Below are 15405 nucleotides of genomic sequence, written 5' to 3' on the forward strand. Positions count from 1 at the left end.
TAGCCCAGGCTGGCCTCAAACTCCTGGCAATCCTCCTGCCTCGGCCTCCCGGGTGCTGGGATTATAGGTATGCACTTCCACACCTAGATATACAATCTGATTGTGTATACATTATATAACAAAACTATATTGTCTAAGGAAGAAATTTTATGATATCAAGAGTTGGGCGGGGGGAGACTCAAGTCTCTTAGTACCCTGGGTGGCTCAGTAAGCTTTCTTCAAGCTAAACTGCAGGGACGTGTCAGCCCCAGCCCCTCAGAGCATAAACACGAGTTTGGTGTCAGCCTCCAGAGAGGACACCACACAGCTGCTCCTCAGAATGGACTATGCGAGACGCAGTTTACGAATGCAAATTGCGTTTCACACATGAGTCACCTTGGATAACCCAATAATTAATTAAAACCTGGTCCAGCAGGGGAGAATTTACGGCCTGTGCTGGCTTTTTATGAGCTAGGTGCAGTTTGGAGTTGGAACATGCCAGGGCTCCCCTGAGATGCTGAGCTGCCCCTACGCTGGCCTGTGGGGCCCCTTTTCTCCCGCCCCCGGGCAGCAAGGCTGAAGGGAGAGAAGAGCTTGAGTGGGTTGAGGAGCTGCTTCGGGTACCAGCCAGCCAGCACTGCTGGGAGGTGCTCTGCGACTGAAGTTGGGGTTTGGAGAGCTTGGGGCTCCCGAAGAAGGAGGGCTGAACAGATCCTGCAAAGCTCCTGGGTGACTCCTAGTCAGGAGGCCCCGGCCGGAGCACCTCGTGTTTTCCCCAGGCGTGTGTGGAGACTTCAGCTTCCCAAGCCGGGCACCAGCAGGCTCGCGCCTCTCCCAGCTTGGGTTTGGGAGGCAGCAGTCCCGGCTTCTCCAGAGATGGGAGGTTGCAAACCGGCGGCCTGTCAGCGGGCTCCGCTCCGGCAGAAGAAATCCTCATTTGGTACCTCGTTCCACTCCTCCGTGGGAGGCTGAGTGGTGACAGTCACTTTCATTCAACGCGGGAGACCAAGGTCAGAGAGAGGAAACGGTCAGCCCAGAAACACATAGCTGCTCCACAGCGGCGGAGCTGGACGGAGTCACTCAGTCCCCAGGGCTCCGGGAAACCGACACAGCCCCAGCACCCACTGGGGTGCCCTTTCTGTCTGCCTGGGAGGGGCGGGCAGCAGGAACACAAGGGAGTCAGGGATGGAGTCAAGAAGAAGCTTCGTTGGGGCAGGCAGGACACCGCCAGGCCCAGGTCTGCTTTCTCTGGGAGGGAGGGGAGGATAGAATGGGAAACTCCAGGCGGCCCCAGGGTGCTGGGATTATAGGCATGCACCTCCACAGCTACATATACAATCTGATTGTGTACATATTATACAACAAAACTGTATTTTCTTTTTTTTTTTTTGTGGTTTTTCTCCGGTACCGGGAACCGAACTCACGACCTTGCGCTTGCCAGGCAGGCGCTTTTGCCGCTGAGCTAAATCCCCAGCCCCAAAACTGTATTTTCTAAGAAAGAAATTTTATGATATCAAGAGTTGGGCGGGTTACTCAGTCTCTTAGTACCCTGGGTAGCTGAGTCAGCTTTCTTCAAGCTAAACCTGCAGGGACTGGGGGCCTATAGCTTTATCCCCTGCAGGCTGGGGGCCTGTAGCTTCGCTGGTTGGTAGAATGCTTGATGTGGTTTGATCCCCAGCCCTGTAAAAACACAAACAAAGCCAAAGTTGCAGCCGCATCTGTAATATGAGCTACTCTGGAGGCTGAGGCAGGAAGGTTGCCAAGTTCAAGGCCAGTCTGAAAAGTTTATATAGATCCTGTCTCAAAATAAATAAAATACCAGGCATGGTGGTGCACCCCTACAATCCCAGCACTGGAGGTTGAGAGGGAAGGCTGAGACAGGAGGATCAACCCAAGTTTGAGGCCAGCCTGGGCTACATGGTGAGACCCTGTCTCAAAAAACCAAAATATAAATAAATAAATAGGCTCAAAATGTAAGTCAGTGGTAGAGCACACCTGGGCTTGATCCCCAGTACCACAAAAATAAATGAATCAATGAATCACTTATCCAACATAAAACAGTGATCTTTTTTCCTCTATGAGCATTTGTTTTTTGAGGAGGGTCTCATTATGTAGCCTAGGTGGGTCCTGAACTCCTTATGTACTCCAGGTTGGCCTTGAACTTGCAGTGATCCTCCTGCTCCAGCCTCCCAAATACTGGGATAACAGTCATGCACCACCATGCCCAGCTTGACCCAGATTTTATTTTATTTTGGTACTGGGACTCGAACTCAGGACCTTGTGCTTGCCTGGCAGGCACTGTTCAACTGAGATATATCCCCGGCATACCAGAATGTAAACTAAATAGGTAATTCTCCAGCAGGTAATTCTCTGGCAGGTAATTCTCCGGCTAGAAACCCAAGCAGATGTGGTGGGAGCAGAGGACACAGGAGGCTGAACCAGCAGGGAGGCTGGCATGGGGTTGCCTAGGTCCCTAGCTGCACCCTCCCCCCCCGCAGGAAATTGGTTTTTAAATTTTTTTATTTTAGAAATTGTTATAGGTTACAAGAAAATTAAAGATCTATCAAGTAAATGTGATTTGTGGGCTTTTTTTTTTTTTAATTTTGTATGGGTTTTGTTTAGATTCTGATTAGAACAAACTAATCATGACAAGACATTTTTGAGACAACTGAGGAAACTCTAACCTGGATATTGTTAAGAGAGTATTGTTCATTTTGTTTTGTGGGATAATCAGATGGGGACAATGTAAAAAAAAAAAAAGAAAAAGAGGAAGAGAAGAAAAAATTTGTCAAAGATTCAAACTGATATATTTTGGGTGAAACAATGGGATTTGCTTCTACATACTTTAAAAAATTTTCAAGAAGTCTGCTACATGCTGGTTCCTGTTGAAGTTGGAGGCTGGGTGCAAGGGTGTTACATTAGACTGTTTAAGTACTTTTTTCAATGTTTTTTTTTTTTTTTTTTTTTACCGGGAACTGAACTCACGACCTTGCACTTGCCAGGCAGGCGCTTTGCCGCTGAGCTAAATCCCCAGCCCCTAAGTACTTTTTTCAATGCATGCAATCTGCCACTAATAAAGCCATGTGCCCATATCCTAGAAAACCGCAGAGTTAGAAGGTGTTTTTGTTTTGTTTTGTTGAGATAAGATCTTGCTAATATAGCCCAGGCTGGCCTTGAACTCCTGGTAATCCTCCTGCCTCAGCCTCCTGAGTGCTGGGATTACAGTTATACACCACCATGCCCAGCACAAAAATTACTATATATTAAACAAGTTCCTTTATTTTGGAGTGAATGTTGTGATTTTTTTTTTTGCCCTAAACAACTTCCCCGAACATCTTAGGTCTAGTTTAGTATCAGTCTGAAGTGCTAGTGAGACTTATTTCCATTTTTGAAAACTATCAAGGACTTCATGTTTCCAATACGGAAGGAGCCGGGTACCCTCTTCGTACCTGTAATCCCAGACATGGCCTCCGAGGGGCTGCGGCAGGAAGAAAAGAAAAGAAAGAAAAAGGATTACAGAGGAGAAATGAAGTAGCCAGTTGGAATGGGTTTGGAACTCAGGCTGTATCATTTATTTGCCTGTAGAAATGGCAGAAGTTAATCTCCCAGCCTCAGCTTTCTTATCTACACAAATGTGTGTAAATCTCGCCCCTCCTCCACCCTCCGGGCATCTAAATTGTGCTGATTCAGTGAAAGCTGGTTACAGGGCTCAGGGTGTCCCACACCCCACGGGCACAGGACACAGACCAGGATTCTGAAGGATTCTCCCAAGGAACCCTAGAGACAGGGGCAGACATTGCCCTCAGACGGACAGAGGGATGCAGCAAGTGGTTTTGGTCCTGTTGTGACTTTGCTCTGGAGGGGAGCCCTCTCGCAGGGTCGGGGCAATGGGGAAGCCCTGCGGGTTGCAGGCCCTGAGTGGCCCTACCAAGGGCTCTGCTAGGCCTTTTGTGTTTACAGCATGGAAGGAAGGATCAACCAGACGTTTCTTCTCAAAAGGGGTCGAATCCCTGGGCTTGATGGATAGGCGGCAGTTCCTCTGAATTCTTTTTTTTTTTTTTGTCTTTTAAAGACAGGGTCTCCCTGTGCAGTTTAGGCTGGGCTCGAGCTCACTTTGTAGCCCAGGTTGGTCTCGAACTCGCAATGATCCTCCTGCCTCAGCCTCCTGAGTGCTGGGATTACAGGCGTGTGCTACCGTGCCCGGCTCCTGTAAATTCTTCATCGGCAAGGGGCTGCCTGACTGGCGTGGGTCTGGAAGCCACCAGGTGGCCTGGGGTCCCCGTAACTTCCCTGGCCTGAATCTCTGAGGCAGGTAATTCCCTGGCTAGAAACCCAAGCAGATGGGGTGGGAGCTGGGGACACAGGAGGCTGAACCAGCAGGGAGGCTGGCACGGGGCGCCTGGGTCCCTAGCTGCACCCCACACACACAAGCAGCTGTGCCAGGGCTCACAGAGGGTGGGAAGGGGGAAGGAGAGATGCGGTTCTTCCCGACCCCAGCTGCCGGGCTCCTGTGGACCTGGGGGGCGAGCCTGACAGGGCCGCACCTTCTTCAGGGACCAGCACTTCTCAGCCTGGGAGAAGGGGCCCTTGGGACCCACATGGTGGGTGCAGAGCTGGCCCCCGAGCCCCTGCTGAAGTCCTGAGCTCCTCCGCACTCGCCTCTATCTTGGCTGACTGTTTCAACTTCCTTGGGCGCGGGCATGGAGAAGGTGGCCAGGGCACCCCAGACTCGCCAGACTGCAGCCGGGGCGAGAGGCTGCCTCCCTGTGTGCGCCGCTCCTCTCCTGCCTGAGCTGAGCTGCCGGAGCACAGGACTGGCCTCTGGCCTCCGAGGTCGGTTTTCTCTGGTCTGGGCAAGGCAGCTTCCTGTCCCAGGCTCTGCCACCCCGCCGTGTAGGCACGGGGCTGGGGAGACCCAGAAGATCACGTATTCTCCCAACCCCAGATGCTGACTACTTTGGGTACCTCAGGAATTTGGAGGTTCCTCTTCTGTAAGAGAAGGGAGGGGGAGCCCCAATATCCCCTAATGAGTGGCTTCCTAGAAGAAAGCTTTTCTGTGCTTCTGAGCTTCTAAGTCCTCTGCTCCTGGGGTTACTTTCCGCCCAGGAACCCCTCAGATTGGAACCTCCTCTGCCAGAGCTCCTGGGCTCAAAGGTCTTCAGATGCCTGGTGTCGGGGCCCAGGATGCAGCCCCCCTTCCACTTCCAGTCGGGGCAAAACGAGGTCCAAAGGATGGAAGGGAAAACACGCATGCAGGCGTGTGTGTGATTTTACAATCAAAAGCCAGAGCATTTCATTTGTGAGAACTCTTAGACCCCTCCCCCAGGAGGGAGAGGAGAAGAAGAACCAGTTTAAACCCCGATGACTGAGAGTCGCTGCCTATCAGGAGCTGGTCTGAACCGCAAATGATGAAGGGGCCCCATGTACTGCCCAGTATCAGCTTTGGACTAGTATGATCAGTGTAGACCGGTTACAGCCAGCCAGGCCAGGCCAGGCGTGGCCAGTCTCGGGGGTCAGGGCAGGGGGTGTCAGTGGCTTGCCCAGGGTCTTGAGGACGCGGAAGGCGGCTCTCCCCAGGCCAGAGTCCGCAGGGCAGGGACCAGGAAGCACCCGACCAATGCACACCTCAAGCTGCTGCTGAGACGCAGAAAGGGGTGAGGGGCATTTCATGCACAGACTGGGCAACGAGAGGATATTTTTAAACCTTTATTGAACCCCAAGGGGTTGGTCCTTCGAGGGACTCAAGGGAAGGGACCCATGAGCACCCTGGACAGGACACAGGACAGGGTTGGGTAGGGATGGGTTAGGGACCAGTTTTTCTTCCTGTGTGTGTGTGTGTGTGTGTGTGTGTGTGTGTGTGTGTGTTGCCTACCTTATTCCTGTCCCAACTTTGTTTTCTGGAATGAGTAACTTAGTGGGAAGAGGAGGGACAAAATCTTGCTATGGGCTGGGGACAGAGGGGAGGGAGGTGGGTCACAGATGGTCAAGTTCTGGGCATTTGAAAAGGTCACAAGACTCCCAGCAAAGAAAATGTGGAAGATGGGAGACTGAAGCAGGAGGATCTCAAGTGGGAGCCTAGCCTGGGCATGTTGGGGCTCGGTGAGACCTTGTCTCAAAATAAAAATAAAAAATAACTAAAAAGGGGCTAGGGATGTAGCTCAGTATAAAGGCCCCGGTTCAATCCCCAGTACTGAAAAAAAAAATATAGTGAACAACAAGAACTCCTTCAGATGTACGGAACCTCCCATGCCTCAAACCTACAGCTGCACTTTAGGCCACAAGGGTGGGTTTGGGGTTTGAGAAGCCAGGGTCTTGGTACGGATGTTCTTTTGATTTAAGATTTTTGTTTTCTTTTTTTTTTGAGATAGGGTCTCCCCATGTAGTTCAGACTGGCCTTGAACTCCTAGGGGGAGGATCCCCCGCCTCAGCCTTCTGAGGTACAGGACGACGGATGTTGGCCACTACACCTGGCTGGAGGTATCTTCTTGATTTAAGGAATGAAGACTTTAAGGAATGAAGTTTTTACTTCCAGCCGCTCTGAGCACAGCCAGCATTTTCCTCCTAAGGTCACCAACACCCTCATCTCTTAAAGGAAAAAAGGAGGCAGAGATGGAGGGGGAGTTTTCAGTAACTGAAATCGCTTTCTTCTTGCAGGTGGAGCTTTTCATATATTCTTCATTCCTGAGGCCCACCCGGGGCTGCAGGGGTTGAGGTCAAGGAAGACGAGTCCTCCAGGCCCCAAAAGCTGCTGCAAAGCCTGAAGATGATTTTAAGTCCTACCGGGCACTCCACTTTCCAGCTGCCTTTGAGGTGATGGGTAGAGAATTAGGGTGAGGATAGAGGAGGTAATTTCCCATATTTCCCCCACTATTTTTTTTTTTTTTTTTTTTGTTTTTTTTTTTTTTTTTTTGGACTCGAGCTTGAAACCTTTGCACTAAGCTACACCCCCAGACTTAAAAAAAAAGTTTGTTGTTTTTCTTTTTTTTTGAGGCAGGGTCTTGCTAATTTGTCCAGACTGGGCTTGAACTTGTGGTTCTCCTGCCTCAGCCTCCCAGAACTCTGGGATTACAGGCGTGCACCACCATGCCCAGCTTCCCACGCCAATTTGGTGCCATTGAGTGGACCCCGGAGGCGTTTACACCTTGGGACTCACCGTCCCAATTCAATCTGCCTGAGATAGTTGCTCTGCAGAGGCGGGTGGCAGGCTGGACTCCCTGCAGGCCCTTGGAACTTTCCCTGCCCTTGATCCGTGTGGGAAAGTGCTGTCCCTCCTCCTGTCTGGTTAGCCTTTGCCTTTCTACATGGTTCAGCCAGGAAAACCGGCCGGGGAAAGGGCCTTCCCCAACACACCGGCTGGGCTAGAAGGAAACCTCTCCTGCTCTGTAGCTCGACCATCTAGGCCCAGAATTCCTCATGGTTGGGCCGGCTCCAGCCTGGGGTTCTCTGGATGGGGTGCCGGGCTGGAGCATGGGGCTGGGGCCTCAGGGCCGAGCGTGTCTTCCTACTCAGCACACGTGGCAGCGAAGAGAGGCTGGTTCCCGGGGCTGCAGGCCTGGAGGACGGGGCTCTGGGTCTCCGCTCGGCAACCCTGAGTTTCAGCCCCCTCCTCCCTCCCTCTCTCCCTCCCTTCCTTCTAACCTTCCTTCCTCCTTTCCCTCCCTCCATCCACTTTGGATCCCACTCCCAGGCTTGGCTGCTCTGAGCACTTACATTTCTCCCGAGAGGGTCCGATCCCGAGGGTGTCACAGGGCTGTCTGGGCCTCAACCCACTGCGCCTTTGCTGCTCTGCGCCCTGGCGATCAAATCACCCGAAAGATAGTCCTCTCGGTGTGGACAGACCCCGCCTGACTTCTTTTTAAGGAAGAGGGGCCTGTGTCACCCCGGTGGTCCCCAGCTGGGCTGCTGCGTCCTGGTCTCAGAACCGAGCTCCGCTCCGAGCGAGCGAGGGCTGCAGTCCAGCCTAGCCACAGGCCGCCAAGGGCTGTCGCCTGCCAGGCCCCTTCCGGACTTGGAGAAGAACAATGGGAGACGCTATACAAGGGCCCAAAGGAAAGGCGCCTTGGGAAAAAGAGAGAGCAGAGGAAAACAGAGACGAGCAGACCAAACAGGAGAGAGTGAGCTAGAGAGAGGCTGAGAGGCAGGGAGAGAGAGAGGAGAAGGAAAGAAAAACAGAAACAAATGAAAGAAAAGCGAGAAGGAAGACAAGAATAACGTGATAGAGGAGAAGGGAAACAAAGCAGTAGTTTTGATGAGGAGCGCTTTTCAGTAGGAGGGGCCAGACAGTAAGTGACAAAGAGAAAAAGGAGGAAGAAATCCCGCAGGAACAGACAAAAACAAGATCACTGAAATTCAGGAGAGACACACAACTGCAAAGCAGGCGCAGGGGCGGAGGAGCGGGGAAGGGAGCGCACAGCTCTGCTCAGGCCGGTTTCCTAGAAGCCCAGCAGCCCGGCGACCCGGCAAGGACAGCGGCGCCGCGACCTTTGCGAAGAAGAGGGCGATCACGCTGCAAAGAATAAACCCTCGTCCTCCGCACAGCCGCGCTGCGGGCTGCGGGGCCAGCACGCACACCTTGTCCAGTGAGGGGGCGCAGGCAGCGAGCGCTTACTTAGCAAAAACAACAACCACTAAACAAAAAACATAACTTAGCGGACGTCCGCAGTGGGCCCGGTGGGCGACTCCCTCCCCCTCGCCGGCCAGCGGGTCCGCAGCCCGGGCGGGGGCGGGGGTGACACGGAGGTGCCAAGTCCCCGTGGCCGGAACCCCTGGGGGCGCGGCGGCCACGCTCAAAGGCCGGGCTGTAAAGGTCACCGGCGGTGTGCGGGCCGCGCTGAATGGGCTCCCGGAGGTAAACAGACTCTTAACTTTCAACTTGGCCTTGACCTTCCTGGAAGTGTCTGGCGGGTATGTAAAGGAGCCTGCTGAGGCTTTCAGCGCGTTTGGCTGGGTCTGTAAAGGGGCTGGAGGGGCCCTGCGCTCCCCCGGGTGCTCTGCCAGGAGGCGCCCAGCAGGACACAAAGGACGCTGTGGGCTGGGGGAGGGACGGCCGGCCGGCTGCGGGACCTGGACGCCTGGGTTGTGCAGGGATTCAGGGCGCAACTCCATACAGGGGGCACTTGGGAGCTCTGCGCCTCAGGCTCACCCATCTGCAAGGGAAAAGGGACCAGCACCCTCTGGGACAGCTGTCCTTTCCAAACAATAGAAGTGATACTTACTGGATTTATAAAATGCTTTCACGTACCAACGGTGTCAGGAAGTGGTCCCAGCCTTCCTGTGAGGGGGGAATCGTCACTTGATGCCACCTGAGACCTACCATCCGCCCTGGAGAGCTGTGGGCACACACACAGACACTCAGGAAGTAAGAACGCGGACTTGTGCGCTAGAACGCGGAATGTAGGCTCCAGATCGGCGCCCTGGGATCTAGTAGGTGCTGAATAAATTGCAGAGAGAGCAAAACAAAACAAAGCTTAGCGTTTGCAATTGCACTGAAATGGGATCTGGGAGAGGGCCTCCAGCCCAGCAGGTTGAGATCCTCTGGGGCAAGTTCAAGTTGACACCTCTGTGTTCAGCATACCCTGCAGAGTTCCACAAATGTGGCTGCTGATATCCATGGATAAGGGTTCAGGCACTGAATCTGCAAAAAATCAGTTGCAGGCAATGCTGTTCTGAATTTTTTAAAAATTGTATTTTGTTAAACCAGGCGTGGTAGCACATGCCTATAATCTCAGCACTGAAAGAGGCTGAGGCAGGAGTTCGAGGCCAGCTTGAGCCACATAGTGAGCTCAAGTCCAGCCAGAACCGCATAGTGAGACAAAAAAAATTATATTTTGTGGTTTTGAGGATGGAACCCAGGGCCTCATGCATGCTAGACAAGTGCTCTACCACTGAGCTGCACCCTGGCTCTGCTGTTTTGAGTTTTTAAAACTCAGTTTTTAATTATTTTGCTTTTAAAGTTGGGATATTTCTCCCACAAGGGAAAGTGCAAAAATCCCAAGGCTACAGCTTGATGAATTTTCACAAATGTGAGGAAGGCCATAGAACTAGCACATAGAGTGACAGACTCTTAACTTTCAACTTGGCACCAGGAAGGCTTCAAGTCCCCTCCTGGTTGGGATAATTTTCCTCAGAGTAATTTCCTTCTTTTTCTCATTTCTCTTTTTCTTTTTCCCATTCTTAGGATGGAACTCGCAGAAGCTTTCCCATTGAGCTACACCCCCAGACTTTTCTACTATTTTTTTGAGAGAGAGAGAGAAAGAGAGAGAGTGAGAGAGACTGAGACTCTTTAAATTTCCCAGGAGGCTGAGGCAAGAGGATCACCATAGTGAGCTGCTCTACATAGTGAGACCATGCCTCAAACAAACAAACAAACAAAACCCCAAAAAAGCACTGCTCAGGCAGGTCTCAAAATTTTGATTCTCTTGCCTCAGCTTCCTGCGTAGCTGGGATTACAGGTGTGTGCCACTATGCCCAGCCCTCCTAAGGTCATTTCTACTTTTACTTTTCTTTCTGTTTTTTGTTTTTGCTTTGGGATTTTTGAGACAGGGCTCTGTGGCCCAGGCGGGACTTGAACTTTGGATATATCACTGAACATTCATTTTTCTGGCTCTTGAACTTCACCAAATGGAGTCCTGGGAAAGTTACTCTCGGGGGCTGGCTTCTTTCACTCCTGTGTCTGGGCAGTTTATCCGTGTTTTGCACAGCAGGGGTTTGCTCTTCTTCAATTCCTGGGTAGTCCTTCCTAGTTACAGCCTAAATTTTCTTTTCCTTTTTTCTGTTACTGTTAGTCAAACCCAGGGCCTCTTGCACGGTAGGCAGGTGCTTCCCACTGAGCTACACCCGCAATCCTTTCTTTTTGAGACGGTCTCAATATGCAGTTCAGGCTGGCCTTGAGCTCACTTTGTACCCCCGGCTGGTCTGGAACTCACAAGGATCCTCCTGCCTCAGCCTCCCAAGTGCTGGGATTACAGGCGTGCGCCACCACGCCTGGCTGCACCCTCAATCCTAACAGCCTCATTTTTCCGCCTGTCCTACAGTTAGTTATGGACATTTTTTTTCTAGTTAAGATGTTCTGGACCATGCTGTCACAAACCTTAGAGGACCTTCTAGCACTTGCTGCTACTCCCTTCCGCTTCTTTTCCTCCTCTTTTTTTTCTTTCTTTTCTTATTCCAGTTCTGGGGACTGAATCCACCCCCTCCTATGGAAAGCTCCACACATTTACACATCATTCTGGAGTGGGGACCAGACTGACTGTCTTCACATCAGCCCAATTTCAGGATGTGTCACCAGTACAAGCACTAGAGCATCCCTTCTAATGGACATAACATTTCATGTCTGCTGGGTTTATGCCCAGGAATGTTGTTTTTTTAAAGTATGATTATGATTATTTTGTTAAGTTTAGGGATCTCCCTATGCCTGTAACTGCACAACTCTGAATAGCTTGCACACAGATAAGTTTACCCCAACACACATATATATGTATGTATATGTTTGCTGAGTGGGAACTAAAACTCAGATGTCCTAGGAATCTATCATTTATCAAATGAAAAACTGAAAGTTTTCCTTCCTTCCTTCCTTCCTTCCTTCCTTCCTTCCTTCCTTCCTTCCTCCCTCCCTCCTTTCCTTCCTTCCTTCTTTTTCATGCTGGGATGGAACCCAGGGCTTCCCACATGCTGGGCAAGTGCTCTACCACTGAGCTATAACCCCAACCCTTTTTATTTTATTTTGAGATAGAATCTCCCTGAGTTACCCGGGCTGGGGTTGAACTTGTTAATTCTCCTGCCTCAGCCTCCTGAAGCATCTGGGATTGCAAGCATGGGCCACCACTCTGAGCTGCTTTCATGCTGTTTTCAAAGGCAATAAAAATCTAACAGGAATCCCGTCCTTGCTTGGCGTCTTCAATTATTAGCCGTGTTCACTGGAGTCGTGTACAGTAGAGACGCCAGCCCCACCACTCAACTGGGAGCAGCTCTGGCTCCTATGGACTCTGTCCCACCGGAAGACTCCAGTTCGGCTTCAGGTTGGTGGGGGGACATGGCCCAGCCCATCCAGGGCTCAGGGTAGTCTGCTGCATGAAACGGTAAAATTCCTGCCTTCTGCAGAAAAACTGAGCGTTCTGGAGGCAGCACCGGGAAGGTCTTGCTTTGGGAGGGGTAGTGAGGGAACACTGTCTCCAAAGACAGAGAACAAACCGAGTCTTCTGAAGGGCTCAGCACTCAGGAGGCCTCCAGCGATTCTGAGGGTGGGGGCTCCCCTCCCTACCCCCTCTGCCTCCTAAGGAAATCTGGAGCCTGGAGGAGGCAGATCGGGCCCCGGGTTTTCTGGGCCCCCGGCTTGGGTGGAAACGTGCTGCACCTGGGACAGGGTCCTGGGTTCCTGGCCCGCAGAAGGGCAGAGGGGCTGGGGTCTCCCCGGCCTGAGCCCTGCAGTTGTGGGGTGCAGAACCCCGCAGCCTCACGGCCGGTTAGGCAGGCCTGGCTTCCCCACACTTCCTGAGCTCTCCGGGGAGGGAAAGGGCTTCTCTTTCCCAACTGGCACTCAGGATTTTATACGATTCTGTTCCCTCGCCTCCTTCAAACTCTGCCTTCCTCCCTTTGTGCTTCCCTCTCTCCCTCCGCCTCCCTCGGTCCCTCTTTTTCTCTCTGTGTCTCTCTCTCCACCCTTAAACGGAAACCCAGACCCCCCCTTTCCCGGGCAACATGTAGAGGCTCCATTTCCCCTTCGGCCCGGACATTGCGTGTCCCAGCTCCGGATCGCACGTTTTCCGCGGGGGTTCCCTGCCCCCCTCGCTCCGCCTCACCCGGATCGGGCCTCCGATCCTTCAGGGCAGTGGCCAAGCTCCCTGGGGAAGGGGTGTCTCAGGCACCCTGGCGCCAGAGCCGCCCATTACAGTGCCTCGGGGTCAGGAGGGGCATCTGGAAGGAGCTGGGGCGCTGCTACTCCCTAGGCCCCAGAGCCCAGGGCTCCCCAAGTACCCGCACCCCCACTGGCCAGCTACGTCTTCCTCTGGGCGCATTCCCGGGTTCTCCTTGGAGGCCGGGAGCGGCTCCCCCCAGCCAGGAGATGGACACTTTATTGGAAGAGCTTTTTATTCTCTCGTTAAACCTGCCAAGGCGCAGGAGACAGAGAGCCAGGGACGGGAGAGAGAGAGAGAGAGAGAGAGAGAGAGGAGGCGACGGAGGTGGGGCGGGCTCCTCGCCCCGCTCCCTCCGCGATTGCAGCCGAGGTTTTATGAGCTGCTGTCCCCGCCGCAGCCAATCAGCGCGCGTGGCCGGGCCCTGCGTGTCCTGCGTCGGGCGGCCTGGCCAGGCGAATGCTGGCGCCCTGCGAGCTGGGAGCGATTTAAAACGCTTTGGATTCCCGGGGCCTGGGTGGGGAGAGCGAGCTGGGTGCCCCCTCGATCCCCCACCCCCTGCGCCCCATGAGCCGACCCTGGGCCCCATGGAGCCCGGCAATTATGCCACCTTGGACGGCGCCAAGGATATGGAAGGCTTGCTGGGAGCGGGAGGGGCGCGCAATCTGGTAGCCCACTCCCCGCTTGCCAGCCACCCTGCGGCGCCTACGCTGATGCCCGCTGTCAACTATGCCCCCCTGGACCTGCCAGGCTCTGCAGAGCCACCCAAGCAGTGCCACCCTTGTCCTGGGGTGCCCCAGGGGGCGTCCCCAGCTCCCGTGCCTTACGGCTACTTTGGAGGCGGGTACTACTCCTGCCGGGTATCCCGGAGCTCGCTGAAGCCCTGTGCCCAGGCGGCCACCCTGGCTGCCTACCCCTCGGAAACCCCTGCGGCGGGGGAGGAGTACCCCAGCCGCCCCACCGAGTTTGCCTTCTACCCGGGGTACCCGGGGGCCTACCAGCCCATGGCCAGTTACCTGGATGTGTCAGTGGTGCAGACCCTGGGCGCCCCCGGGGAGCCGCGCCATGACCCCCTGCTGCCAGGGGACAGTTACCAGCCCTGGGCCCTGGCCAGTGGCTGGAGCAGCCAGATGTGTTGCCAGGGCGAGCAGAACCCACCGGGTCCCTTCTGGAAGGCGGCGTTTGCAGGTAATCTCCACACCCGGGGTCCCCTCGGCTCTGAGCGAGGCTACGCTGGCACTTGCCGGGAGGAGGAGGAAGAGTAGGAGGGAGACCGGGGCTGGTGAGGAGCAGCTTGGTGCTCCTGGGTTGCCTGCTAGGACTGGAACGAGGGTCCGGGCACCCGGAGGACCTGGAAGGGGCCCAGAGAGTCAGCGCCCGGGCTGCGCTGGGCGCTGTCCGAGGCCGCCCTCGCTTTCCCGGAGGCCCTGGGACCGGCCTTTCAATATGTCGGGGAGCTCCGGCTTTCCGTGCTGGCCGCAGCCCGTGTCCCCACCCGGCCCAGTGCAACTGTGCACAAGCGCTAAGTAACAGTTCGGCGTGTGTGAGGGTGGGTGTGGGTGCGGGAACGGAAGTACGGAGGACAGGGCCCCTTGCTTTCTCTTAGGCGAGTTTGCAGATTCCGAAGGAAAACGTAGGTTTCCTGCTGCCAAACGTGTGTGCATGCGATTGTGTGTGAGTGTGCGCGCGTGCATGTGCGCGCGCGTGTGTGTGTGTGTGAGTGCCGGGAGTGTGTGCAGAAACGCGATTCCCCTGCACGGAATGAGCCCGGAGCCTCCATGGCGGAGAGTCTGAGAACGCGCGTGAGCGTGCGCGGATGTGGTCCTGAGCAGAGGCTTGTGCGCGGTGGGTGTGTTTGGAGACTCCCGGCGTGAGCGCAGGGATGAAGCTGAGCGGCGTGGAAGGCAGGCAGCCGGAGGCCGCGGTGCCCCCCGGTGCTTTGGGGGAGCCGAGCACGCGCGCTCAGGTTGCGCCTGCGGGATGACGTAGCCTCGGAGCTGGTGGGGGCGGGAGGGCCTGGGTCTGCGCTGGGTGTGCGCCTGGGGATCTGAGCGTGCCTTTTCCTTCCTCGGTTTCTCTGCCTCGCAGACTCGAGCTCACAGCACCCTTCGGACGGCTGTGCCTTCCGCCGCGGCCGCAAGAAGCGCATTCCGTACAGCAAGGGGCAGTTGCGCGAGCTGGAGCGCGAGTATGCGGCTAACAAGTTCATCACCAAGGACAAGCGGCGCAAGATCTCGGCGGCCACCAGCCTCTCGGAGCGCCAGATAACCATCTGGTTTCAGAACCGCCGGGTCAAGGAGAAGAAGGTTCTCGCCAAGGTCAAGACCAGCGCTACCCCGTGAGGGGTCTCCCTGGTTGGGTGGGGTGCAGGAGAAGTGAGGGTGTCCTGGAGACATCAGGAGCCTGCCAGGGCCAGGCCCGGGCAGAGGACTCTGCAGAGCGGCTCCCAGAGCTGACACCCTTGGTGGCCACTGGCTCCTGGACTGTCTGAGGGGCACTCGGGCACCCTGTAGGTGCCAGGCGAGGGGCCGGGAGCTGAACCTCCCAGGGAATCGGTCCATCAATCATTCGTCTT

The 15405-nt window shown here is 54.7% G+C and overlaps 1 protein-coding gene across 1 annotated transcript; it reads left to right on the top strand.

The window, feature by feature from the left end:
- Positions 1 to 13417: 13417 nt before the first annotated feature.
- Hoxb13 (homeobox B13) lies at positions 13418 to 15172 on the top strand. Its single transcript, XM_005394233.2, has 2 exons — positions 13418 to 14018; positions 14919 to 15172. The coding sequence occupies exons 1-2, from the start codon at positions 13418 to 13420 to the stop codon at positions 15170 to 15172; spliced, it is 855 nt and encodes a 284-aa protein (XP_005394290.1).
- Positions 15173 to 15405: the final 233 nt, after the last annotated feature.

This window comes from Chinchilla lanigera, unplaced genomic scaffold, assembly GCF_000276665.1.
Source record: "Chinchilla lanigera isolate Chin_1 unplaced genomic scaffold, ChiLan1.0 scaffold00050, whole genome shotgun sequence".
NCBI lineage: Eukaryota > Metazoa > Chordata > Mammalia > Rodentia > Chinchillidae > Chinchilla > Chinchilla lanigera.